This window comes from Antedon bifida, chromosome 9 (genome assembly GCF_963402885.1).
Source record: "Antedon bifida chromosome 9, ecAntBifi1.1, whole genome shotgun sequence".
In the NCBI taxonomy this organism is placed as follows: domain Eukaryota; kingdom Metazoa; phylum Echinodermata; class Crinoidea; order Comatulida; family Antedonidae; genus Antedon; species Antedon bifida.
Genome location: NC_136234.1, coordinates 2,409,279 through 2,434,606, shown reverse-complemented (window position 1 = coordinate 2,434,606; position 25,328 = coordinate 2,409,279). Strand labels below are relative to the sequence as shown.

Genomic DNA, 25,328 nt, shown 5'->3' with positions numbered 1-25,328 from the left:
CGACATTTTGTTTAATTTATCGATGGCTTTTATTTTTACAATTGCAGAGAAACTTCTCGCTCGAAATCAGATGTTGTTTATTCTAAATCGTGTTATATTTGTTTTAATCGTTCTTATGTTTTAGTTGACAAACGTTTTCTGCGTTAGCATATAACCAAAGTAAATATCCGATATTCTCTATATTAGTGCTAGTGGGTAATACAATGTGTTCAACGGTGCGCGAACGGTTAGAGTACAGAAACCAGCTTGATTGTTATTAATAATATAAAAAGAGAGCGCACACGTTCAATTCTATCACAATAAAACATTTTGTAGAGACCACGCGACGTGAAATCATTCAAGATTTTCAAATTTTTTAAAGCATAAAACGGTAAGAACACTTTGTTTCTTTAAATTATTTCATTTATTAATTTTGTATTATAATTATATTTTTTAATTTTATATTTTGATTTAGCTTTGTGCTTATTTTATATGTACCCACAGCAATGTCATTTTTTTCATTTGCCTTTTGATTTAGGCCTATATATTTAATTTTAGATATACTATACTACTATTAGGCCTATGCTTTATTTTATTTCGTTATTGTTACTATACCGTGTTTATTCGAATAATAATAATAAGCTGGAATAAACGTCACCCATAGAACATCATTATATTTTACTAGCTTCTTTTATTCGGTCTTCATAAGTTTTAAAGTAAATTCTACTATTATTAGACCAAAGTTATATGAGTGGCAACATACTTCAAATACAGTGTTTACGTGGACTTTAACTTTGGATAGCACAGTACTATATTGTATTTGTATGTGTAGCTTTTTATGACAATTTTGATCATATGATATATTGATATTTACGTTTTATCAAATTACACATTACAGGTTCTTTATTTGAGCTGTCGTAGACCACATTATGACTAGTACATCTTTCCAACCCTTGGATTTGTCGAACACTAAAAGCAAAAATCAAAGTACCGGTTCTCTGGGCGATCCATTGACGATTCATCACAACCACGCTATCTTCAGCAAGTTTGAACACAAACCAAAATTTGGCATACAAAAGGACAAAGATTGTAGCTTGGCATGGTCAAGTACCTTTGGAACAGCAATACCGACAACGTCCATACCACGTGATCTGTTGCCGCATTATCATCGTGGCGGCTTTATTTATGTACCCCCGCCGCCAATCAAAGCAGACGAAAAACCAGAAGATAGTAAAACTGCCGTACCTCCTTCAAAACTGTATCCGCATTACGGAATACCCTTACCGGCAAGTGACGTAATGCCGGTTGTTGACAAGGTACCTGTTCCCGGGTGCATCTGCTGTTCAGATGTGCGTGAGTCTCATGTAGTTGACGCCAAGAAACGGCGAATGCCGGAGTGTTTTTCTGCGTTTGCCTTTCGTAACTATGGTATCGATACCCTTACGCCACCCCGTCGAGTTCCAGGCGAAACTGCTATATTAGGGACAGCATCTAAGTATCCATTTGCTCGTGTTGAACCATTTTATGACCATCTTCGAACTGAGCACAGACATCGAGAAGCAATGTATCGTCCAGCAAAAGACGTCTGTGAATTATGGAAATATGAAGGAGAAAGAGTCGGATTCTTACCTTCAGATACCAGTACACTTAAGTATACTAAAGGCGCCGACGATAACAGACAGTCACCAAAAAGAATTACGTCATTTGATCAATCAGACGATGAAGAAATAAAAATAAAACGCGAACGTATTTATGAAAGAGATAATGAACTAAGGATGAATTTACCTTCAAAAGAGCCCAAATCATCGAGCACATTAGATTCATCAAATGATGAGGATACTGAGGAAACAGACATCAAGACGTCTAACGAGGCACCTGAGGACAAAAACCTATCTGAACATGGCGGCAACTCTGTAGGATTGCAGCCTAATCGACCAGTGCGACAGAAGTCCAAAGACTCTATCGGACCAGGCTATATTGAAATGATTGCTAAGGCTATACTTAACTCCAAGTCTAAGCGATGCATGTTGACAGATATCTATAAGTATATATCCACTACATATTCACGCTACAGGTAATTTTTGTTTTATTTAACGTAACGTTGCTTTAAAAAAATTGTTTATTTGTAAAAGTAAAAAAACGTATCTTAATATATAGTAACTTTATCAAACTGATGTTTGTAAACTAAAGTTTGCTGTTGTAGCCAGTCTTTAGATGCATGCAATATTATTGAGAAAAAAAAGTGTAATTTTAATTGTTTAAAAACACTAACGTTGTTTATATATAAACAAAATAATGATTGGTGACTAAAACATGGTGTATGTATTAACATTAATTTTTATGTATAGGGACGACACGGTATGTTGGCGAAACATTGTACGTCATCACCTCTCACATTACGAATGCTTCGTCAAAGCTGAGCATAATGGGCATGCGCATTACTGGACCATTAATCCAGATGTGGAAAATGATTTCATCAACGGAAAATTCCATCGCAAAAGACGTCCAAATCGTCGAAAACGAACAATTTCGAGCGCTAAGATAATCTCTAACAAATCACCGTCATCTCTAGGTTCGGTTGCGTCGTCTCTCGGATCAGTGACGTCTCCACTTGGATCGATGACGTCGCCTATCGCAAACTGGTTTCCGAGTACGTTTTATCCGTATTATCATGACGACCTGACAAAACCGTATGTCTTCGTCCATAGGCAGCCTTGGTTGAATGAGGACCGGCTACGAAATTGCTACCCGTATTTATTTGATTCAAACGCGGGAAAATATTCTGTCGATAAGTCATATCATCGCTGATAATACCAGGCAACTCTAAAATACACAACTACGGTATTTTCATCAAAGCACGATGCTTTTAAAATGTATTTCATAATACAGACGTTATCGTGATGAATGTACTGCTTTCAATGACAAATACATATGGTACGTAGACGAATGATTGAAGTTTATTGTAAATAATTGTAAAACATTCAAATCTTGGACTTACATTTGAAAATATAAATAATACATTATAAACAATTTCATTATTATTATTAGTATTAAATTAAACATAGTATTTTAGAATAAATCATTTTAATTTAACAGTAGTATTATAATTATTGTCGGGTTTGCATAGCAAACAATTGACAAATGAATCAAAAAGTAACTAATAGTGGGCTTAATAGATGTTACCAATGTCTATCCAGATTTAAATTAAAACATTTTCATTTTTTATAGATTTTAGAGAAAGAATAAATTTACAATTAGTATATGTTTATTGTCGGAAATTATATTTTTATTGTGTGTGAATGAAATAACGAATTGTTACATCTCGATTAAATAGAATAGTAAAGGAAAAACGTGATAAACATTAAAAACACAAATTTAAATTTCTGTAACAATGACTCTCATGTAGATCATGTGCTTAGAGTACCCGTCCTCGAATCTACTAAGCACACTTCAGAAACTACTGATTCTTTCAGCATGGTCCTTTATCACACTTTTCTCGTTCATGGAAATAGCAAATTCTGTTACGTTATATTTTCAAATGTGACTGGGACAGAAGCCATGTCTTCGGGCTCTAGATCATCAATGTTTTGAATATCTTTTGGACCCATGTCGTCACCGTCAAGCTCACCCTCAAACATCCTTTGCAGAACAACTTCGACATTCCGTGTCCCTTGATAAAAAAAATATTTTCGTTAAATGTATCTTCTAAGAGAATAATGTATGGTGACCGTTGAACCTCGTAATCGTATTGTAAATTACTTACCTTTTTGATATCCGGACCTAATTTTTGAAACGTTAAATGTATCTACTTAGTTTAGCTTTGTAGTGTATGTTAACATGTATAAATATGCATTACCATAGTACAAATGTTGATATTGCCTTTAAATGTCGTCAACGAAAAGCATTGAGACGTTGACTGTAACTTTGTAAAAGGGGATAACAATGAAAGTTTTTACTCACTGCCTGTAAGTTTAAATCGTACACCATCATCTCTCAATTTGGAATTTACGTCACCTCTCTCAATGACTTGTCCATCGGTAGCTTCTGCGTGACTGTTTGCTTCTATATGATCTTGATCATTTGCGAGTTCAGAGGCGTTATGAGTTAAATCATCTTTATCTGTACCACGTGCCTCCCTTTTGCGTCTTTTTGGGCTTTGTGCTTCAAACTCGCCTTCTGCTACCCTGATTAAAAACATTCAATTTGTTGTCATTAGCTTGAACTTTATGAACTTCTATGAAATAGAACAAGTCCGTATCCATAGTTTTTTTTTAAAGGGAGGGGGGTTCGTTTTTATATAACGATCACTCAGCCCTAACTTCCTACTCAAACAATACAACTACTGTATTGCAATAATACCAGAAAGGGTAATATTTTGAGTTTTTGAATGATTTTATAACATAGGGCCTAAATGTCCTCATTCATTGCATTCTTCATTACAAAAACGAGATACTTTTCTGAAATATAAAGCAGCAATTCACAAAATAAATAACCTACTTTTAATAAATTATGAATGCAAAAGTTATTATACACTTGTCAAAATTTAAAACATGTCCTTGGTGAATATATAATCCTACGATCTTATTTAAAATGACACAAAAAGATTCACAAAGATATCTTTGTATAAATTGGCCAACAATAGCAGAACAATTACGATAGCAGGAAGAATAGTTTAAAGGAACGGCTTAGTGTATAAACAATTTTGTACTTTTTAACTGATTTATAAACACGACCAAAACGTGAAAAACCACTTAAAATAGTTTTTGACAAACAACACAATGGCGATGTAGTATTCGACTTAACCTTACAATACAAAGCGATCATAAATAGTTCCTTATTACTTTAAATCCATAATAGTAGTATTGTGTTTATGATAATGTTTATGGTTTATGGATGATAGCACCCAAACACTAATCCAGAACGGTGACTGCTTTATTGTCATAAAGCACACTTAAACAATTTAAGTTACAGTTATGTAAAATTTGGAGATAAAATCGTTTTATGTATAGATTGTATATATTTGTTCCAATTCAATGTTGGTTTTGGTTCAAATCTTTTAATACAGTACCAGGATTTAGTTTGACAATTAATATACTATGCTCGTCCACGGGTCACCCACGGGTGACCTATAATCCCTGTGTAGCCACCAAATTGTGTACGATTAATTAATAAATATTCACCTATATGTTAAGAAGGTGTTGTTGACTAGTTTTACCTTATTATTAAATCTAGGTTTCCACTCTAAGACGCAACGCAAGAACAAAAGCGCAACGCAAGTAATTTGACCCACTTGTCATTGGTCAACTCCCTAGTTTTGCATTGTTCAAAGTTGGATTGTAGCCTATTCATTTATGACTTCATGAGAACTTGCTGACAAGTTTGTGAGCATCTACTGAACAATTAACCACGTGTATGTGCGAATATGATGTTGACACATTACCATTTCTCCTGCTACACTCATTATTTGCATAAACTAGATATTGATACCTTTCTACAAACATTGTAAAAAATATGGGATTATTTGGTCCTGGTTTATTATATCTAACGGTTAACGGTATAAATAACTAAGCCTTACTTACTCGGTAACACCAAGACCAAGTTCGTTAATCCGATGCTCAACAATCGATTCAAAATTGTTAGTTGATAATGAGTATTCTACCATAAATACCTCAAGAATAAATGCAATAAAGATGCTGTAAGAAAAACAGGTTAGGTTTATATCGATACCTTTTCGTAATCTTTTCATAAAGTGATAAAAAAAATGGTTTAATGAGTCGAATCTGTCAGTACAGCAATCTTTTCATTTGGTTTTGTACTGAAACAACTAACTAATCTCCAGATTTCTGATACGGATTCACACCATTTAGGCCAAACTCCTTCATACAGGTTGTTGTTACCTAGTTTGAAAAGGGCGGCAAGGGCTGAAGCAGATTAGTATGTATATGTCACTGAATATAGTTATCTTATAGTTGGATACTTTTCAAATTGGTAAGCACGTGTTCCCTATTCTACTGTTTGGGTTAGGATGTAAATTGAAAAAGTAAAATGTCTTACTTTACGACTACTATAACAATTGACATGTGAAAAAGAATGAAAAATATTCTTGCTGACTTGTGTGTAACAGCAACGAATCCTGATGCTAAAAGTATTCACAATTTAAGGAAATAGATTTTGATTACTGTTTTTGCAATTCATCAAAAAGAATTGCTAGTATTTACAAAAATGGGGGTTTTCCCGTTAGTCTCATAACATTAGCAATATCATAAACCATGATAGTGATGAATAAAGATGAATGATATATTTATGACGTCAGAAAGAGTGAGATAATTCAAACAAAGGATATCATGCCATTGATTGACAATCGTAAGTTCCATAAGTACGATCATCGAATTGATTATATTGTTAAAGTTGTTGTGACAGTAGTGTTCACGATAAAATTCCGAATCTTTTAGCTTGATATTTCCGCAATATTCCTGTGATGGATCTTCATAAATGTCTGGGTACCCAAAATATGTTATTTTATTTCCAAAGATTTCCATTCCGATTATTGCAAATATATAGTATAAAACCTATAAAAAAAACCATGTTATATATTATATATATATTAGGTCTACTTATACTGCTTAAGATATAGTGTAAAAACTATTAAAAAAATAATGCTATATATTAGGCCTACTTATAACTGCTTGAGATAATATATATAAAACCTTTAAAAAACAATTCATTTTATTTATTAGGCCTACTTATACTGCTTGAGATAATATATATAATTTAAAACCTATAAAAAACAATTTATTTTATTTATTAGGCCTACTTATACTGCTTGAGGTAATATATATAAAACCTATAAAAACAATTTATTTTATTTATTAGGCCTACTTATACTGCTTAAGATAATATATATAAAACCTATAAAACCAATTCATTTTATTTATTAGGCCTACTTATTCTGCCTAAAATAATATATATATAAAACCTATAAAACCAATTAATTTTATTTATTAGGCCTACTTATTCTGCCTAAAATAATATATAACACCTATAAAAACAATTCATTTTATTTATTAGGCCTACTTATTCTGCCTAAAATAATATATAACACCTATAAAAACAATTCATTTTATTTATTAGGCCTATTTATACTGCTTAAGATAATATATAAATAAAACCTATAAAAACAAATATATTTATTAGACCTACTTATACTGCTTAATATATATTTAAAACCTATAAAAAACAATTCATTTTATTTATTAGGCCTACTTATACTGCTTGAGATAATATATATATATATATTTAAAACCTATACAAAAACTAATTAATTTTATTTATTAGGTCTACTTATAACTGCTTAAGATAATATATATTAGGCCTATTATACTGCTTATTATTTATTGATATTTGCTCAGATTATCGATCCTTTTATGATCTCGTCAAACATACAGGTATTCATGACAGCACTGCACAAAGTTAGCAAAACATATAACATAATGTTTGTATCTTTGTGTTTGAACTTACAAATATAACTGCACCAAATGACAAAATTGATGGCCCAATATTTGCGACGGTTGCCAGGATAACTTGAAATCTAGTAGAAAAATAGAGTACCACATTTTTTTTTTATAATTTTCAATTATAGTTGTGTTTATGGAATTGAGGAATACTATTTTTGAGAAAGCTTGTAATTTTGTGACATTTTTTTGACGTTAGCATTTTTATCTTTTTTATTTGTAACTGATTAGTAATTGGTCAGATTTTTGCTCTACTCTGACGTAATTTGTACTTTATACAAGTACATTGAGAATACTTCGTCAAATTACGTCAGAGTAGGGCAAAACATCTGACCAATTACTCAAGACCCTGACGCTAAGCTACTCCATAGTAAACCATCAATCGATTACCTTTTAATTTCCGCTATGATTCTAACCAATCTTAGTACCCTAAGGACAAGTAGAAAGTCCAAAGTATCGTCTGCTAAATTATCTGTATAAAACAAACAAAACACAGTATTAATGTACAATATATTATGTACTATTGTGTACAGTAATTTGTCGCAATTGGTATTTGTAAACTCTTATCCTAGAAACATAGAGTAACTTCTGCGAATATAGTGACTGTGTCGATGTTGCCTCATGTCAACATTGACTGAAATGGGGTACGGTTGTGCATACATAACGAAGGTCAAAGGTAACCGACTTAAGCAAATTGAGAATTGGCTTAAGATTATATCTTACCGTCATTTAAAATAAGTTCTACTATACTGGCTATCAATGCACTCATAATTACAAAGAAATCAAATCTGAAAAAAAAGAAGTAAATAGAAAGTATTATAATTCAATATAATATTTATCATATACTTTTCTTTTACTTTTCTGTATATTGTTCAAATTATGTACCACATGATTTTAATTTTCTGTATATATGCTTTGTATGTCTTGACTATTCTTTACTTTGATTATTTTAAACCCTGGACCATTTTGAGAAGCAGTACTACGTTACTGAAAATGCTTAAAGTCAAAGAAATCAATAAAAATACAATACAAATGTCTTCATCAAAATCTTACACATTCCAAGGTTTCTTGAAAAATTGTTTTGCTCCTAAAGTATAAAGTTTGAGTGTGATTTCCAGTGTAAATAGTGTCAAGAAAAGCCACTCCGCTTCGTCTAAACGAAAGCCGATGCAAAGTGCATTTACTGTGATCACAACATCAAAAAAGTATCGGAAAACACTAAAAAAACAAAGAAAACAGTTTAAAGTATCATTTATTTGAGTAATTGCCTATGTGTGTGATTTCTGTCAAACCTGTCATAGTTGTTCACTCCACAGTGATTTTTAAAATTATGAATGTGTTTATTTTTTTTACTTGTGGTCACCAACACCAAACTGTAAGTTGACGCGCGTGTACTGAAAGCATTATCATACGCTTGCTGGTGTAAGATTTTTGTGGTTGTATCTGTTGATTGATTGACTATATATATTTGCAGTATTGTACTTACGGACTTCTGACACACTCTTTTATAACTTCACTTAATTTAGATTGATAACATCTTGGAAAAGTTCTTCCAATCAACGGAATACGATCTTTTACTTCGGATATTTCCATATTTAATAAATCGGATACCCGAAGAAATTCGGCTCTTTCTAAGGAAAGAAAAAGAATGGATACGGGTAATAGGCATTTTAAGTGTTCATAAATGGTACGAGTGGTTTCTCCTTCCTGCGCACTTTCACACTAGCCGCAACATACACGCAATAGAGAACAATAAATAATTGTTAGAATTCGACGCGCGCGCTCAAAAGCAGATACTTTTATACGCGCGCGTTGACTTGGTGTCTCTATAATTGTGTACAGAAATTAGCCATACCTATTTTGCCATCTTCATCTTGATCAATAATATCCCACAGCAATCTAACCAACACTTCACTACGACGAGGAATGACTAACTTCATGACAGCTTTCCATCTTGGCCAGGGTACAAAGTATGTATTGTCCCCATTAGAAACTTTTAAAATATCAAACGCTCTGCTGAGTTGACGTCTTTTGGAAAAGACCGATCTCTGAACTTCATTCTAAAAATGAAAATATTATTGCAAAATATATCGTTAAGCTCTGTCTACACTATCAAACTTTATGTGACAAAAAAATGTGATATGCCCATATATGGACATGATGATTTGACCATATCACAACTGGACCATATCACATCACACATTTTTTGTCAAACTAGTTTTACAGAGTATATTTGCACATTATCTTGTTGTTTTTATCTAGCTTTTGTATAAAGAATGGTAGAGGGCGATAATTATGAACAACATGCAGATGATAATATTGCATTCTAGTGACATTTCTTTAATATTACTTTCAAATGTTTTCTGTAATTCTTGTAGATTACGGCAAGAAATATACTCATAAGGATGTATATGCAGATTATGATATAGGCGATGAATATAAGAACGTTCCATGGGTTCTTGTCATAAGCTGGCATCCTGAAAAGAAAAAGGCAACATTTATTTTGTCGTCGCGCTTTTAGCGAATGTTCAATTTTTCTGAGCGTGCATTATTGTCTCATGGCACGTCGTAATTTTACCTCCCTATTACACGCATTTTTGTTCTCCAATAATATCTTTTTTTAAACACAATTATGAATAAACGCAATATTAGTTAACTTACATTATATCTGGACTATTGGCCGTTGTAACTAAAACATAGAGGTGCCATATATTATCCCAGTAATTAGTCATATACGGTTCTCCATCTAACATAACCAAGTCCCTGAAACAACATGTATTTATGAGTGAGAAATGAAAAGTACGAAGAAAAACTAGGAAATATCAAAGGATAAAAAAGAAAACATGAAAAATGCTGAACTTACTCGTCTGTGAATAGCTCCCTCATAAGTAAAGCAAACAGACCAATCACAATAAAAAGTAAAATTAGGACGTACAATATCTCTGGCAATGTACGACGAATATTGCGAAAACTACGTCGAAGCTGTGAATACATTACAATAGATAAATAAATATCTTATATAGATACATACTTACACTAGATGCAAGTTTTAATCAAATCAAACGATTTAAAGCTTGTTTTCCATTAACGAACATTCCCGAGTTCTGATTGGCTGCGTCACAAAATACGTCATAATTTGAATACGCATGCGCATTAGTGATAATTATAATGGATTGCAGTCGCTTTGATTAGCTCGAATACATTCGCCTAGTGGAAAAAGGCTTATGATAGTAGTGCTCAGAATTGTTTGGCAAATGTTGTGAAGAGCAAAATTACATGCGAGTACTAATGATTATAAATAAAATAATTTCAAACCTGTCGCATTTCAGCAAAATTTACTAGAAATAATGGTCGTAGGCATCTTGACCAGCGAACGACGTTTTCGTGTCCAGTTGCTTTCAGTACAGTATATATCAGTATATCTATTAACATTAACTTTACAAAAGAAGAGTATGAATATCACAAGTATACTTGGCATAAAAATAAAATAATTAAGTACAGTTTTGAGGGCTCTATATAAGTCGATTGAAACTTCCTTACCACTATAACTGACATTGTCACCAAGTTCTTTGGATCTGTCCACCAATTTATTCCGGATACGAACATTTTAGAGTGAGCTAAACGAAAGGTAAAGTAACCGAGACACATGAACTCCATACACATGGTAGACTGAGAAGTAAATAAATAATAAAATGTATTATTAGTTCTGGTGTTGTGTTGTACGTCGCGCATACTAAGACAAAATAACGTAGGAAACCAAGTCGTGAATTCTACGTGACTTTTGCATTATATATGGACATTCGAGACTTACCCAATACGGTAAACTTAAATTGTTAACTGCCGGTTCCTCAAATAGTGCCAGCGACAAGTTTAACAACAAGAAGAAATATAAAGCATACGTCAGGAATGCTGTGTTATATAATGCATAATACCTATAGATAAAGTAAACAAACAATATTTGTTTATATATTTATCATTTGCAATATCATTGAGTGATTGTACCATGGAGCCCCATGATTGTGCTTTTCAATTCAACCATCTGTATGATGTTAAAATTAAAATTGAAAAATTGAAAAAAAAAAAAAAAAATTGAAAATTAAAATTAAAATTGCCCAAATTATTTTTAATCTCGTGATGAGCTTTAAATAACGGTTTAAATACATGTATATTTTATAGCTTTACTAGTTATAATTAATTAATTTACAAGAGAAAATAACCTTACTGTAAATACTTTTCTTCTACTTTGTGTTTATAACTTCGAGCGAATCTGGCGTCAATGATATATGTTGAGGCAATATATAATTCCTGAATTAGTAAAAGTATTAATTAATAGTCTCTCATATTGCTTATTATAAAATTTACTTTGATACCTAATAATTGACACTTCATTCAGGGCCCTCAGTCTTTTAATATTTTTCTACTTCATTTGAGCACCATACAGTGGTATTTTGAGACAAATTTAATTTTCCTGATTACTGTATACAGTACTAATAAAGCGAAGGAAGACAATTTTCAAAAATGTCTATTTAGGCCTACCATTATTTCTATATTAAGCTTGTTTGTTTATTTAAATACCGTAAAGTTCAATACTCAAGACTAGACACCTACAGTGTCACTTAGAGGTGTATCTGGTTTTCTTTCGTCTGGCTCTACTGGTTGGTTTGCTAGATTGATTTTAACCTGTTCCGTTGACGTATTAAAACTGACCCGTCTTGGACATATGATGGACGGCTGTACATTCACAAGATCAGTAAAACTCACAGTTCTGTTATGATTTGGTCCATTTGCAGTCATTGTTCAACGTAATTCTTACACTAAAACTAATGAAATAAACTCAATAATGTATGTGATGTTACATAAAAGGTGTGATTCATTTAGTTTCGGATGGCTTCCTTGAGAGATTTACGAAGATGATAGAGTTATGAAACTTCGACAAGAGAAAAGGAAGCCAGAAGAAAATCTATTTAACATGTTTAGTCGCGTACAGCTCACTATGTCGGTTGGTCGGTGGGTTGGTCGGTGAGTCGGTCGGTCGGTCGATCGGTTGGTCGGTCGGTTGGTCGGTCGGTCGGTAAACACTAACTCAAATTTGAGCACGCGACTGCAGCCTTGTTGATAATCCTTTTGCATCACCTCACTATTGCAGGACATCGTATACAACAGCAGACTAGTTGGATGTGACATTTTAGAACAAAATCGATAGGCCTGCAAAAGGTACACACTGGTACACATTGGTCCATAAACACTTAGATAAGCATGTAGACACATTGTACTGTTAGGTCTTACGTACGGGATTGGAACGCTTTAAAACAGATTTAGTACATTCGATAACCGATTTTACCGCGTTTTCGTACCTACCTGTCTAAAATGTTCAAGTAAAGACTCAACTAACTATTAATCCCAGAGGCTGCTGTTATTAGAACGGTAACAAATCCTTAGTTATTTTCGGTTTGCCTTCGTAAATAATTATCCCGTTATCTAATCTTATCTACGTTATGTTTATACTTTGGTCAGAAGTTATATACTTTATCATCAGAAGTGCGCATGTCATAAATAGCCGGTTTCAAACTATTATTTAATCTTCTCATCAGGGCTTTACACTTTATATATTTATAGCCTTGTACTTGACATTCATATTAATTGTTTGTTTAATATCTCTATCAGTGGTTGTGTTCAAAAACTTCGCCTTGAAAGTTGAGGGTGTTGTACTCTCATAGAAATTGCAATATGGGATGGCTTGTTAAGGTCATCAATTCAATTCAAAATAACATTTATTTCTTTTTCTCTTTCAAGGTGGATGTTGACAACTCCTTTTTAAAATTATTGATTTGCTTTTGTCAATTTAACCCTTTGAAGACGCGAGGTTTCTACCACAAGTGAAAAATTGTATATTTTTTTGACCTACGTCAAAGGTCAAATGCTCAGTTACCCCAAAAAGTCAACCCGTACATATACGGGCCTCGCGTTCTGGTACAGTAAATTACCCCGTATTGGAAACAGGCCACGTCTTCAAAGGGTAATAAGAATAAATATAAGTAAATACAAACAACAAATACAAATTCTATGTTTAAGTTTCATTTATTGATTTAACATAATTATACTAACATTAATGGAAAGGTTCATCTGGATATTATAATATGTATGTTATATAACATTTACATTTTTGATGATCCAAAAAAGAAACTGAACCGAGTCGATAAACCAACTATGGAATAAAACGTAAGTGTTTTTTTTTATTTAGGCCTACTTTCTCTTTGGATCGTCAAAAAATTCTATAAAATATTATACTAACAATGTTAATACTTTTTATTTTACTTTTTTGATCAACTGAATTATTCTTATAGGCCTAAAGGTCTCTTATTAAAGTGTATCAACACACGGTAACTCAAGCAGAACTTGATATAAAATTCTTAGTTTGACAGACGTTGTATTGCCATCTTCTATCCCTAAAAAGACAATAACCAATAAAAAATAGTATCAGCAAACAGTATTACGGGTAGGCCTATCAATAATAAGGTTTCAATTATTGTTTTGTATATCTTCACCCCAGACGGTCGGTGTATCTTTAATTAAACAAAAGGTATAGATTTCATAACTTTAAAAAAGAAAGTGGAAACAAACACACAAAGCAAGTAATATTCTTTTCACAGTGTCACTTACTCGTGTTTGTTGTTATGGTAACCTGACACGCCATGGAACCAGTAGTCAGGTGCTCCCGGTAATGAATATTCATGATGTCCATCAAACGCATTTTCGTATGGCGTATTGTAACAATTAACAACATAAAAGTTGTCATTTTCACAACAATATAACTTCCATCTAAGAATTAAAAATACTCATTTACATGAAACATGAAACACACACACACAGCTACTCTAAAGCTCTGTCTACACTATCAAACTAGTTTGAAAAAATAAGTGCACGATGTGCCCAAATATGGTAGGTGATAAGATGTCATTGTGTCCATATAGGCACATCACATTGTCTTGTCCCATAAAGTTTGACAGTGTAAACAGAGCTTTATATCATTTTCATAATCGATAATAATGATAATTGATAACACATACCACATACTGTACTGTATTATCAATAAAGATTTCATTTTTTGGAACTATAAAATGTTCTGTTTTTCTAAAATTTGTTCTTTTTTGTTCATTTTTTAAAATCATCTTTGTGTCTAAAAGTGGATGGTTATTTTGTTATTATTAAATTACTGTACCTTCTATCCTCGCGCTTGTCGTCATGGTAACTCTGAGCGCCAGCAATGATTCCGTTGTATGGACAGTTTACATTGAATGGTTCATCGAAGTCGTTTATGTAGAACGTCCAATTACATCTTGTAAATGTCTGGCCAAACTTTCTGTGAAAAATGCAATAATAAGGAGGGAGCAGACTCTAAGCGCAACGCAAACGAATTGACCAACCACAATCGACAGTTCGGATGATCAATCGGCGTCGCGATTGCTCAAATTACTTGCGGCGCGCTTACGTCCTTGCGTTGCGTCCTCATGGGTGTTTCCCAAGTAGACTTAACGCTAGTATGTAGGAAAAATTTCAAGTTCCATTTCACTCAAAATATCAAAACATACTGCAGCGTTAGATTGCTTACACGTAAAGCATAATATTAATAACAACTTTATGTGTTCATTTGTTACCACGCTTATATTGTATGCAATTTTTTTTTTAAATAATGCAAAGTTCAGATTGCAACTTACGCGTATTCTCATACTTACGCACACGTGAACTCAAACTTTCTGTCTTCCTTCTTGTCACTGTGATCAGAAACGACCTTGGTGATCACCTCTCCGGGGGGACATCTGAAAAAGAAGACTAATTATTATAAACCTTGTGTTTAAAGGTTCATTCATACTCAAAGCAACGAACATATCTGATGAGGCATATTGAGGCTGGCATTTAAGAACGATAATTTGTTATACTTCATAGTAATTATTTGTTGATTACTATACCTACCTGAAATTCACATCTTCATCATACTCATTATGCCAATCATTAGCAGTGGCAAGGACGGCGACAACAACAATCAAAATACTCAAAACCGCAAAGGACTTCATAATTTAGAGTATTAATTATGGGTTTTCTAATGTATTGAAACTTGTATGTATTTGTTGCCTCTTATAAACAGTAGACCTGCATGTTTGTTATCGTGTTTAAGGCGTGACTTTTTAATTACGATAGCGTAGGTAAATCATTGATTGATTAATTAACCCAACAAATATTGTATAGGCCTGGTGACGATAACTTTAAGGTGACAATAATAATAGTAATGAAGATTATATTTTGTGTTAGATCAGGTGGTATCATACCAAGTTCTCTCACCGTTTCTCATAAGCAAATAACATTGACTTTGATACTTGGTTATACGACGCAACGCAAGAGAGTCGACCAATGACAAGCCACAGAATAATCCATCACTTATGATTGGTGGAGTAACTCTTACATTTTTTTTCTGTAGATAGTATGACATCCAGCATGGGATTAAATTATATCGTGTTTTTTTTTTTCATCATTCATTGACATTTTTATTCCAAGATCAAAATAAAACGTATACGAATGCAATGACATATATAACTAGAAAGCCACTCCGAGAGTGCATACCTCCGCCTACTGTAAAATTCTCCTACATAAGATTTCTCCGGCAAAATATATATATATATATGTGTGTGTCTTAATGCTGTGTGTGATTTAGGCTAATTTCACTACAAGCATGTGTATGCGAATTGGGTGTAATGGTTATGTAACCAGCCTTTCAACTAACAATAGTATCAGCTGATTAACAATAGAACAGCAACGCCAAAAACAAACGGGTGAATTTGAAAAGAAATAGGTTTTTTTAAACTACTCGTATCAAAAAACTTGTAAATTAAATCAAATAATGTTTTAAAATTACAAATCACAAATTATAACTCTTGCCTCTTGTTTTTTTTTGGACAAGTAGTTCTCGAGAAAATGCAATTTCAGTTACTTTAAGACTTCTCGCCGGCTTTTGAAAATTATTTCCTATCTTTTAACACTAGCAAGTCTAAAAAGATCTTGTAATTACTTTTTGAGTAATCCTGCTACTAACAAACAAACAAACACACGCGATCGACTACTATACCTCCTTGGCGGAAGTAAATTAAAGTTATATCCATAATTATGCTTAAAAGTTTGTTTTTTTGTCCTGTGTGGGTTCAAAAAAAGTTTATCTTGCTAGATTCGGTATACTGACATCTGCTCCTAGGTCTATATTTGTGTACTGTTAACGTATTATAGATTGCAACATTTTATCTCAATAGAATTTGTTCAAAACAATATGTTCGACATTTCCATTTCAAATTTAAAGATAGCAATGATGAGCGATAGTAGTCAAACTAATTATCTATTTAATGTACGTTTCGAGATATTGATGTGAACAAACAGCCTGGTCCTATTTTGTTTACTGGTACAAACTTTAAACTGAATATAGGCCTTAGTTTGTATTGATGGTTATACATTAAAATACTTTAAACAACAGAACAAGTGATTAAGATTAGTTAAGGTGGGTGCTAAATCACCCACTGGCCTTAACGCTAAGCGATGTGGCTCTCCAGCGGGAGACTCCAAACATTCCTAAAATAAACCTAAAAACGTACTTAAAGATATATTGTACATAGGCCATTTAATGTCAAATAATAATATTCAGTTTTAGTTTTAAAAATCGAAAAAAGAAATACTTACCATGATAACATTTTTAGGGGTTGGGGGCCGGGAGCCATATTGTATCGGAAACGAGTTTCAATGTTTATTATTATTATTTTATAAGCGAAATTGAATAAAGTGAATGCTACAAAACCGCCTATTCAAACGTTTATTTTTATGTTATGTTTGTATTGTCTTTACTGAAAGGAATAAAATAAAATAATTATTCATCTTTATATTCTTCATCTTTACAATAAAGGGACGTCAACATTAAGCTTCTCTCGTGCACCTACTATAAGTGAAAAACCACCGTAGGGGCCTATTTTTTGACAAAACAAATCCATACAATATTCATCACTTCAAACATTATATTTATTTCATGATTAAATTGAATTAATGAAACATTTATATTTCCATTCTGATCTGTGTTAATAAGGTAAAACAATGTGTGTAAATAGCTATATAGTCTCTGTAGTCATGTACCAATCATATCAATTTTTGAAACTACCAAACATGAAAGGTAAATATTGCTATGATAAATATGAATCTTTATCACATTCAAAAACACAACATCGACAAAAACAATTGATGATATGACACTTATTGCGCTTAAATAAAGAATCTATATATAAATTTAAGTAAGGGAAAAATTCGGTAAATCGCGCGTTACTTCTAGAATGTTTACTCGATGGTATATAAAGTTGGTTCGTACTTTCGGCACTGATTTTAACCACCTGATGTAACCCTGTTTACTAATTAAATTGAGTTAGATAATTAGTTATTGACAATTAAACGAATTTAGGTTCAACGATGTGCCCCAAATAGGGGTTTTTTTCGATCATTGTATACACTGTCTAATGGATGTCCACCTTGAAAAATACCCGCACACAATAATACGAGGATGCTCGCATTTACCAATCTCCTTGATAGGTTTAATATTGAAATCCGTCAGGCTACTTCCACCAGTGTCTTCAAATCTCTCCTCAAAACCCACCTTTTTAATTTGTAATTTTTCAAAATTTTCTGTCTTTGTAAAGCGCATTGAGGCTTTCAGCATAATGCGCTATATCAAGTACCAGTTATTATTATTATTATTAATATACGTTTATACAAATGTATTGATTTGCGATGAATGGAACCTTCCAATCTCTCAGTCACAATATAAATATTTAATTTAACACAAGTAGGTAAATTTATGGGTCCTTGAGGATAAACTTAAAACCTTTAGATATAGTATTGCAATACTTTGACAATACTGTAAATATGTATTAACCATTTTTGGTCGTAATTTGAATCGCAAATTTCTTATAAACACATAGGCCTATAGAAATAAACTTTACTACTGTGAGTGTGGGTAGGCCCTACTGTTAGATATATAAACACATCATATACAAATAAACTTTATTACTGCCAGTTGCTTCTCAACGTTTGTATTAATTAATAATCACAAACAAATATAAACGTCATAGTGGTGTATCGTTACCATCCTGTACTCGACTAGGACATTGACAGTTTTAACAAAGTATTAAATTGCTCAATCCTAATGTTATATACAAAACACAAATTGGGTTTGTTTAAATGAGTCCAAATACAAAATGTGGACTCATTTTTCTTTTTCGGAAGTAATTACCAGGGTGTTAATTTTAGTTGACTACATAAATCATCCTGTCTATTTATTCTTTTCTGTTCCTGCGGTACGTACATTTACAAAAACAGTTTTTTACGCTGAAATTACTGTGTAGGCCTATTCGAGAACCATCTAGTTGGTAATAATTATCTGCAGGGAATATAGATATAAATTAAGGCATATCAAAAACAATACTCAACACAATTCTAACATATTATTGATATTAGGAATATTATTTTTGTTATCATTTTTATCAAGTCTACCATATGGTTCAATCTTCAAAATTTAGGTAAATATTGCTATGATAAATTTAGGAATCTTTATCATCCGAAGGCACGACATCGACAACAAAATTAATTAATTAAACGTCACTTGATGATATGAAACGTATTGCAGTTAAATAAATGAATTGATAATACTTATATTATCTGTGAATTGAGATAAATAAAGGTATATAACAAGCTGATGTTATTCAACACAATATTCAGCACAACACAAGTTCTGACAAGTATTTGGTTGTTCCAGTGACTAGTATGTAAGTAGAGGCTATAGTTTTAGGACTAGGACTTTTTTCTGTCTCTGTGGCTTGAACCATTTTCATTCCTTCGCTCATTCAATCTCATTCAATGAATTTCAAGTTAATCAGTAATATTTTGTGGTACATCAGCAATCTTCATATCCATTCCAATTATTATAATTCTACATTTTTCGTAATTTTCGTATATAAATCATTTTATCCATGATATTTCGTATATAGAATATTAAAAATAACCCTGTATAGAAATAAAGACCAAAAATCATTCATTCATAAAATGACGTGTTAGTTTCTTGACAGTTGCCTAAAGTTAGAATATGACGTGATTCTCATACAGACGCAAAGTAAGCGAGTTGGCCAATCACAAGCGACAACTCGGATAATCCATCGCTTGTGATTGGCCAAATCACTTGCGGTGCGCTTACGTCCTTGCGTTGCGTCCTAGTGGGAAAAAAGCATTAGGTTCAGTGACAATGTAGAACTCGGTCGCTAGACTTAATTGGTGGGTGTGGTGTGCTAGCGCTGAATAAAGTTTAGCCACACCCTAATAATCAGGTTATATACATTGACGTGTTGCGGCCAGACAAGAAAATAAAAAGCTTAACAAATAAAGATACTAGATAGAGAGTTCTCCCGCTTCTTTTTAAATGAGGACACTGTCCTTATAAACTGTTATGTAACTTCGTTGTCTAGTTTATGTTTCCCGCGGCCGGAATTGTTATAGAATGTCCATAAGTGCGTTTCGAATACTCTACTAACTATTTTTCAATTTGTTTTCTTAGAAAAATGAAGTGTATTACAGGTTTGTTTGCGCTTCTCATGATCAATCACGTGATTGCCGGTTGGCAGACCTCGTATGACCAAGAATTTACTTTTACGTGTCCAACTGGTCAGGTTATATATAAAGTTAAGTCGCAGCATTCTAACAGCAAAGAAGACAGGCAGTTTGAATTCTTCTGCAGGTAAATTCCTATTCAATTATTGATCTATTGCGGGAGAGAACACAGGCCGTATTATTGTATGAACAAAAATGTGCACAAAACATCACACTTAAATCTATAACGTCAACCCGATTCCTAATTAATTTTACAATGCAATTATTATCTAGGCTATCAGAAATATCTATAGACCTAGACCTACCTATGTTCTGAAATACCATAGGAGTTACACATTTCATGTATCTATATTTGTGCAGATCTTTCTCGGCATCCCTTCCCAGTAGTTCATGCACATGGACTGGTTATATTAACGAGTATGATCAACCTTTCACTGCAACTTGTCCCTATAACGGTGTTGTTGTTGGCGTGAATAGTAAACATTCCAACAGCAAAGAGGATAGAGTGTAAGTATTATTTTGATGAATTATCATTCAATTCTTACTGTACAATAAAACGTGAATGTTTATATATTTAACGTCAATTATAATGACCTACATCAAACCCCCCCCCCCCCCCTCCCGCCCCCCCCCCCCACCCCTTTTCCTGTGAAACAAAATACTGAACATTCATATTATAGTAAGGGTTCAACTAAAAGTATGTTTTGTGATGTTTCCGGTTCCGGTGTTGTCCTGTTTTGTTTGTGTGTGTGTTTTGGGGGTTTTTTTTTTTAGTTTATGGGCTGCATCACACAAGTTTTTCTTTTTTCGGATTTTTTCCTCTGTTAACCAAATTATTGTAATTTTATTACTTATTTTTGACTTTGAATAATCTGATCAATTGAGACAAACGGCAATAGATAATTATATTAATTAGGCCTATATGACCGACCCTACGAAACATTATCACAGTACGTGTAGCATGAACCAAACAGACACAATATTCATTCATATTTTCTGCTGTTAGATGGAAATTGAAATGTTGTCAGAGTTCTGCCTATAATGCAATCAACTGCTACGACACGCCTCTTATCAACGATTGGGATGACTATCACACATATACTACACCCACTGGATACTTCATCCATGGTGCAGCTGGCATGCATGACAACAGCATGGAGTAAGTATATACTGTCACAGCAAAGTAATCTAACAACAGGATGCCTGAGTTCAGAGATTACAATGGTTTAAAGTCCCATTCCCTACGTTTTTTTAGATCTAGTTTAATGTCACAAACTACAGCTAATGTAAAAAAATGTAACTGTTAAAAATGTAAAAAAATAAGTCGATTCTTATCACTTAAGCGTCCCGCTATAAATCCCAACATGCATTGCGTCCGGATTGATGGGTATTTCGTTTTTCTTCTTCTGTAATTCAGAAAGACAATTAATGCAGCAACTATACAACGTCAGGCTAGCGATGTTCGTACGTTACCGATGTTTACCAGCTAGGCCTACAAAACTAAGCCTAGCTAGGCTAGCCTAGGCCTAAAGACCGTCCACGAGAGTACATTCACCACGAGCTACTTTGTTTCTCTCTTTTTATCATAATTTATCATAAAACGTACATTTAAGACAAGTAATGACCTGGTTTAATGATTTCAAAGTAATATATATGCATTATTTTTACAATAATAGCCTACTGAGTACTGTTGATATTTATCGCAGGCCAGAGAAATATCACATGTTCCTATCCTATCATCTTGACAAAGCGCGTTCAGCGTCCTTTTGTTAGATTGCATTGGTCACAGTTAATGTGAAGCTATTATTTACAAAATAAAATCTGTATTGATTTAATTATTCTTGAATAAAAATTTATCTTTTATTGATTATTCGCTTACGTTACTTCCCAGTGGGAACCAAGCTATGTAATATTATTAAATACATTTTAGCTGGTGGATATAATATATTATTTTAATATCAAACGTAATCAATACAATGTCTATACATTTAGTTAGGTTTAATTGTTTTATGTTAGCTCTATTAATAAAGTTTCGTTTGTATTTGTGTTTTTTAGGGATAGAAGATGGAAGTACCACGTCTGTCAAGCACAGGCTGCTTAAACTCTCACAAAACTAAACGAAAGTTATCAACAATTTCAGAGAAATTATCGAAATAATAAAGTATTCTTTAAATGGTAAAAGTACAATGATTAATAAATGAAACAAAGACGAATTATATAATTTTGCATGAATGTTTTTTTTATTTGTTATTATGCGGTGATTTAATAGTGGCATATCTAGCTGGCTGATGCTCACCAACAAAATACAATTACAAATCGAATATCATGTGACGTTTATTAGACGGCTGTAAAACTAAGACTATTTAAACTTCTTTTATGGAATTCAATAATTGCAATGGCCTCCTGACACAACATCACTACGTCCTATAGATTTCCACGATTTCTTTAATAGTTTTGCTAGCCATTTTAGAAGACACGTACGGTGTAGTAGTAGACAGCTTGAGTTGCTGTAGTATGAAGTTTGAATAGCCTTAGTTTTACAGCCGTCTAATAAACGTCACGTGATATTCGATTTTGTCGATAGGTGGCGGTATAAATTACGCAATATCAGAGCAATATTTGACTACTGCATGACGATTGGTGTGTACTGCATGACCATTGGTGTGTACTGCATGACCATTGGTGTGAACTGCATGACGATTGGTGTGTAGGCCTACTACATGACGATTGGTGTGTACTGCATGACGATTGGTGTGTTCTGCATGATGTTTGGTGGTGTGTACTGCATGACGATTGGTGTGTACTGCATGATGTTTGGTGTGTACTGCATGACGATTGGTGTTTACTGCATGACCATAGCAAGCGTGTTGACCAATGACAAGCGAAGTTATAGACAGTTAGCAATCACAAGCGAATAAGCCATCGCTTGTGATTGGTCAATTCACTTGCGTTGCGTTACGTCCTTGCGTTGCGTCGCTAGTGGGAACCACGCTTAAATATGGCATTTTGCACTTTTAAGCTTTAGATATCCTGAAGATGGAAAGCATAATACTAATAACAACTTCATGTGTTCATTTGTTACCAACGCTTATATTTTATGCAATTTTTTAAAAAATAATGCAAAGTTCAGATTGCAACTTACGCGTATTCTCATACTTACGCACACGTGAACTCAAACTTTCTGTTTTCCTTCTTGTCACTGTGATCAGAAACGACTTTGCTGATCCACCTCTCTGGGGGGGGGGGGGGCATCTGGAAAAGAAGACTAATTATATAAACCTTTTGAAGAGTTTAAATATAAAGGTTCATTTTATACTCAAAGCCTTACAGCGCAACGAAAATATCTAATTTTAGGCATATCGTTGACATCTAGTCTGCAATTGAGGACTCTTCATATGTTTATATTTTTTATATTATACCTACATGAAATTGACATCTTCGTCGTATTCATTATGCCAATCATTAGCAGTGGCAAGGACGGCGACAACAACGAAAATCAAAATATTCAAAAAAGCAAAGGACTTCATAATTAGAGTATTAATTATGGTTTTTTTATTGTATTGAAACTTGTATGTAATTGTTGCCTCTTTTAAACAGTAGACCTGCGTGTTTGTTATCGTGTTTAGACGTGCCTTTAATTAAGGTTTTTATTTAATTGCGATAACATTGTAAATCATTGACTTAATTAATATTGTATTGTAGCGATAATAATGATAGTGATGAAGATTATATTTGTTGTTAGATCAGGTGTTATCCTACAAAATTCTCTCATACATACAATTGATACGTTTATCTCGTTATTCTTTAATATTTCATTCGACTATGACAGTGACAGTTTTAACAAAGTATTAAATCGCAAATGTTTTACGGTATTTAGTGGTAGGCCTATATTATTTATAGGCCTATAAAACATGAGTTGATAAAAAATATATTTAAAAATTGTTAATAAAATCAGTATCGACAGTATGTATCAACTTTATATACCGTGTAAAAATTTCAGAAGTTACGTGCGATTTACCGAATTTTGCCTTTTTTACGTAAATTGATATATAGATGTTTACTATGTCTCTTTTCCATACATTTTCCCAGTCTGTTGTATAGTTGTTTATTATATTTCCCCACCTATTCTGTGAAATTGGTGGTACAAATTTATGTTCTATTAAACAGTTATATGCAGCCTTTAACTCATTTGGTACAACCTCTGCATTTTGGTTATTTGAAATTACACATTTCCATTCAATTGAGAATGTGTCAGCTACAATCGTGTACTGTGATATCCAATTACATTTTTTCTTCAGTTTTACAAATATTTCATTTTCATTTTATATTTATTTAAAATATCTTTAACCTTCACAAACCCAAATTCAATCCAGTATGTAATTTTGTATATAATAAAGACTTATTTCTAACGTGTATACTTTTATTTCCCAACAAGGGTTCATTCAATATTTGTTGTAAGTTACATAGGTATTTTTTGATAGATAATTAAATTCAACACATGTTTCTAGATCTGTAAAAAGCTGGTATGTTTTCTATTATATATAGGTATTTATTCATAAAAAAACACATAAATAGTACAAACAGAAGGCAGCCAACGGCTGAAAAATTCTGTAAACAACGTACAAAGTAAAAATTTAAAAGACTCTAACAAAATATAATATATACATAGGCCTACAATATAAAAGTACACAGTGTTGTGTTGAGGAAACTTAAACAGATTACAGTTGAATATAGAAATAATATTATTAACCTTATTCAGATAATATGTTAGAATTATCTACCATTTTGATCTATCAGGATTTAAAATTCTTTTACACGAACCATAATTTAGTTCTTGTACATGTGATCTAAAGTCAGGCATCTCTGTATAGTGTACCGATATTATTAATATAGATTATTGATTATTATCATTAATTTGTTAAATTAGGCCTACCATATGCTACAATACTGTATGGATGAAAAGGTAAACATTCCTATGATATGGATCGTTATCATCATCCAACAACTACTATAAACGTCACTAATGAAACTTATTGCAGTAAAATAAATGGATTGATAAATAAATTATCAGTGAATAAAGATAAACAAAGGTATATAAGAGGCTGATATTATCCAACAAAATACAAGTTCTGACGGGAACCAAGTACCAGAGTCTAATATGTA

General features: G+C 32.7%; 4 protein-coding genes across 4 annotated transcripts; 2 read left to right on the top strand and 2 right to left on the bottom strand.

The window, feature by feature from the left end:
* Positions 1–316: 316 nt before the first annotated feature.
* Positions 317–3,217, top strand: LOC144851459 (uncharacterized). The gene is made up of 3 exons (XM_078708949.1): positions 317–370; positions 878–2,053; positions 2,328–3,217. Exons 2-3 carry the CDS (start codon positions 909–911, stop codon positions 2,785–2,787), a joined length of 1,605 nt encoding a protein of 534 aa, XP_078565075.1. The 5' UTR covers positions 317–370; positions 878–908; the 3' UTR covers positions 2,788–3,217.
* LOC144851461 (dermatopontin-like) lies at positions 2,857–22,327 on the top strand. The gene is made up of 5 exons (XM_078708951.1): positions 2,857–2,913; positions 20,113–20,292; positions 20,526–20,672; positions 21,172–21,324; positions 22,221–22,327. Exons 2-5 carry the CDS (start codon positions 20,117–20,119, stop codon positions 22,264–22,266), a joined length of 522 nt encoding a protein of 173 aa, XP_078565077.1. The 5' UTR covers positions 2,857–2,913; positions 20,113–20,116; the 3' UTR covers positions 22,267–22,327.
* LOC144852328 (uncharacterized) lies at positions 3,486–12,284 on the bottom strand. Its single transcript, XM_078710110.1, has 19 exons — positions 12,099–12,284; positions 11,713–11,795; positions 11,302–11,422; positions 11,031–11,159; positions 10,806–10,925; positions 10,354–10,472; positions 10,152–10,253; positions 9,841–9,967; positions 9,346–9,550; positions 8,977–9,121; positions 8,544–8,708; positions 8,214–8,278; positions 7,881–7,962; positions 7,498–7,567; positions 6,314–6,548; positions 6,034–6,118; positions 5,559–5,672; positions 3,940–4,163; positions 3,486–3,649 (listed from the first exon to the last, which is right to left on the bottom strand). Exons 1-19 carry the CDS (start codon positions 12,282–12,284, stop codon positions 3,501–3,503), a joined length of 2,526 nt encoding a protein of 841 aa, XP_078566236.1. The 3' UTR covers positions 3,486–3,500.
* LOC144852327 (hemagglutinin/amebocyte aggregation factor-like) lies at positions 13,876–15,562 on the bottom strand. The gene is made up of 5 exons (XM_078710108.1): positions 15,462–15,562; positions 15,224–15,307; positions 14,710–14,850; positions 14,151–14,309; positions 13,876–13,936 (listed from the first exon to the last, which is right to left on the bottom strand). The coding sequence occupies exons 1-5, from the start codon at positions 15,560–15,562 to the stop codon at positions 13,876–13,878; spliced, it is 546 nt and encodes a 181-aa protein (XP_078566234.1).
* Positions 22,328–25,328: the final 3,001 nt, after the last annotated feature.

Excerpts from the sequence above, each read along its gene's own strand:
- LOC144851459 (XM_078708949.1), top strand. The coding sequence starts at position 909 with ATGACTAGTACATCTTTCCAACCCTTGGATTTGTCGAACACTAAAAGC. Across the intron at positions 2,054-2,327 it reads ACTACATATTCACGCTACAG|GGACGACACGGTATGTTGGC; the intron begins GTAATTTTTGTT and ends TTTTATGTATAG.
- LOC144852328 (XM_078710110.1), bottom strand. The coding sequence starts at position 12,284 with ATGACTGCAAATGGACCAAATCATAACAGAACTGTGAGTTTTACTGAT. Across the intron at positions 11,423-11,712 it reads GTAGAAGAAAAGTATTTACA|GTATTATGCATTATATAACA; the intron begins GTAAGGTTATTT and ends CTTTATCTATAG. Across the intron at positions 5,673-6,033 it reads ATTGTTATAGTAGTCGTAAA|CATCTTTATTGCATTTATTC; the intron begins GTAAGACATTTT and ends TTTTTCTTACAG.
- LOC144852327 (XM_078710108.1), bottom strand. The coding sequence starts at position 15,562 with ATGAAGTCCTTTGCGGTTTTGAGTATTTTGATTGTTGTTGTCGCCGTC. Across the intron at positions 14,851-15,223 it reads AAGTTTGAGTTCACGTGTGC|AAAGTTTGGCCAGACATTTA; the intron begins GTAAGTATGAGA and ends CATTTTTCACAG. Across the intron at positions 13,937-14,150 it reads TACCATAACAACAAACACGA|GGATAGAAGATGGCAATACA; the intron begins GTAAGTGACACT and ends TTGTCTTTTTAG.
- LOC144851461 (XM_078708951.1), top strand. The coding sequence starts at position 20,117 with ATGAAGTGTATTACAGGTTTGTTTGCGCTTCTCATGATCAATCACGTG. Across the intron at positions 20,673-21,171 it reads AACAGCAAAGAGGATAGAGT|ATGGAAATTGAAATGTTGTC; the intron begins GTAAGTATTATT and ends TTCTGCTGTTAG. Across the intron at positions 21,325-22,220 it reads ATGCATGACAACAGCATGGA|GGATAGAAGATGGAAGTACC; the intron begins GTAAGTATATAC and ends TGTGTTTTTTAG.